The following is a 2,337-nucleotide window of genomic DNA, read 5'->3' on the forward strand; positions in this document are numbered from 1 at the left end:
TTCCACTCTCCACCAATGAGCGCCGCTGTTTGTGTCACATCGAAGTGAGAGAAAAGCAGCGAAGAAGAATTCCCCGGAAGCTACATTTTGTGAGCACGCGGTACGTCCGGCCTTTCCAACAGGGCAGCGAGAGAGAACATGGTGAGCAGCTCGATACTTGTCCATCAACTAGGATTTTATTGCGTTTATCTGAACTGAACACCACCAAATGTTTGTCATACATATCCATAAACTTCCTGGGCATTTTTCCATGCATGTATTGTTAAGCAGGCTACTGCCGAAAGGTAATAAAAGCGATATTTTCGAGCGTTGTGTCGGACCGACGGTGCTAGGCTAGGTTGCTAACTATAGAGAGCTAATCGGAACGCTTCTGGTTATTCTTTTCTACTGTATTTCCGGAGCCACGACTCCACACAAAGTGAACAATGATAAAAATACAACTAAAATCAAGGAAATGTAGACATTTGTGACCGTATTTTCTTAAACAATAAAACTGAGTATCTGTTTGGTCTGTTAAGGCCTTTATTGATCGCCTGCTAGATTGCAGGGCATTCATTAGATAAAGTTGAGCCGTTTGTTATTTGCACAAATTAACAGGGAGTGGCCTTAATTGATATCTAAAAGACAAATAATATTGTGACAAAACGTGTGTAATTAGTGTTCTCGGTGGGCTAACCATAGTTAGCTTGGCAGACGCGTGCCACGAAAACACGCACCTTGATGATGCTGTCACTTAAACCCTTTTCTAATGTCCTGGACTAGGCCAAGATTAAGGCTAGAGATCTGCGGGGCAAGAAGAAGGAGGAGCTGCTTAAGCAGCTGGACGACCTAAAAAACGAGCTGTCCCAGCTCCGTGTGGCCAAGGTTACCGGTGGAGCCGCTTCCAAGCTCTCCAAAATGTAAGTTGTTACATGATCTCACCGAACAAACGTTCTTTCGGGTTGATCCAGATCGGATGGCTGGACCTGGCTAATTGTCTACATACAGGTGCTGTTGTAAAGAGCTCCTTGGTGAGGAAGATGTCAGGCTTTCTACTTGCTTTTGATTGCAATATCATGTATTCTAATCTAAAATGTAAAACTAGTATTGTATTCAAAGTGAAGTGTTTCTATTACATGTTCCAGAATTGATACCCTATTGCCATTTCACTCAAGTCTGCCATCACAGAAAAGGCAGATTTGAAGTGGGTGGTTGCAAGTTCAACTAACATAGTTCATGTGATAAATCTTACGACGGTCGGGATAGTGGAATGCTAACTGGAAAAGCCCAATCTGCTGTGAGCTACACTGTCTGACTGGTGTCTTATTCATTACAGCCGTGTTGTCCGCAAATCCATCGCAAGAGTGCTGACTGTAATCAACCAGACGCAGAAGGAGAACCTGAGGAAGTTCTACAAGGTAAGAGCAACCATCTGTTTGGGGTTGTAGGAACACCTCCGTTAGCACGCATGAAGACATGTCGGTGGTTCTCTGGTCGAAGATGATACTTGTTGAGCTGATGATTTGCTGATGCATAAACAACTGCTTACCAAAAGACTGAGACTTGAGATGACCGCAGTGCTCCTTCTGATGGAGATGTTCCTTTCATGTGAACGAATGCTGGGGCTGTTTACATTAAAACTCAGAAAAAACTGAAAGGAATTCTGATGCTGCTCCTCATGATGGGACGGAGCATTGCTTTTTAAAGGGTTTGAAAATGGTTGACTGCTGATTAGAGCTGGGTAGAAGGGATGTCCTTAGGCATCCACTGTTTACTTGCCGGGTACACAACAGAAAAGCTTGTTAGAGCTCTGCTGCTCTCACCTGTCCTGGCGTGTGTGAACATAGTGGTGTGGTCCCATGTTAAAAGTCAATCCTTTTTGTTTCAGGGTAAGAAGTATAAGCCCCTGGATCTGAGACCCAAGAAGACCAGAGCTATGCGCCGCCAGCTCAACAAGCACGAGGAGGGTCTGCGGACCAAGAAGCAGCAGAGGAAAGACCTCCTGTACTCGATCCGCAAATTTGCTGTCAAAGCTTAGGCTTTTATTAACAGAATAAAATCTTTGTAAAAGACTACAATTGTCTGTGTTTTTCACAAATGTAACATGTACAGGTAACTCGAACAATTAGAATGTGCAAAAGCTCATTACTTTCAGTAATTCAACTAGATAGGTGAAACTATTATATACTCATTACATGCAAAGTGAGATATTTCAAGCTTTTATTTGATCTCATTTGGATTGTGGCTATATATAAAATATGTTGGATATAGTTTTACCTTTTAAGTTGAATTACTGAAAGTAATGAGCTTTTGCATGATATGCTCATTTTTTGAGTTTCACCTGTAAATGTTGCTCCC

General features: G+C 42.5%; 1 protein-coding gene across 1 annotated transcript; it reads left to right on the forward strand.

Annotated features, from left to right (window-relative positions):
- Nucleotides 1-2,051, forward strand: rpl35 (ribosomal protein L35). Its single transcript, XM_037483585.2, has 4 exons — nt 1-141; nt 763-899; nt 1,316-1,397; nt 1,868-2,051. Exons 1-4 carry the CDS (start codon nt 139-141, stop codon nt 2,015-2,017), a joined length of 372 nt encoding a protein of 123 aa, XP_037339482.1. The 5' UTR covers nt 1-138; the 3' UTR covers nt 2,018-2,051.
- Nucleotides 2,052-2,337: the final 286 nt, after the last annotated feature.

Source organism: Pungitius pungitius, chromosome 5, assembly GCF_949316345.1.
Source record: "Pungitius pungitius chromosome 5, fPunPun2.1, whole genome shotgun sequence".
Lineage (NCBI taxonomy): Eukaryota > Metazoa > Chordata > Actinopteri > Perciformes > Gasterosteidae > Pungitius > Pungitius pungitius.

What these genes read in the sequence shown, in the direction of transcription:
- rpl35 (XM_037483585.2), top strand. An exon ending in GCTTCCAAGCTCTCCAAAAT is followed by an intron (nt 900 to 1,315) that starts GTAAGTTGTTAC and finishes TATTCATTACAG; the next exon opens with CCGTGTTGTCCGCAAATCCA. An exon ending in ACCTGAGGAAGTTCTACAAG is followed by an intron (nt 1,398 to 1,867) that starts GTAAGAGCAACC and finishes TTTTTGTTTCAG; the next exon opens with GGTAAGAAGTATAAGCCCCT.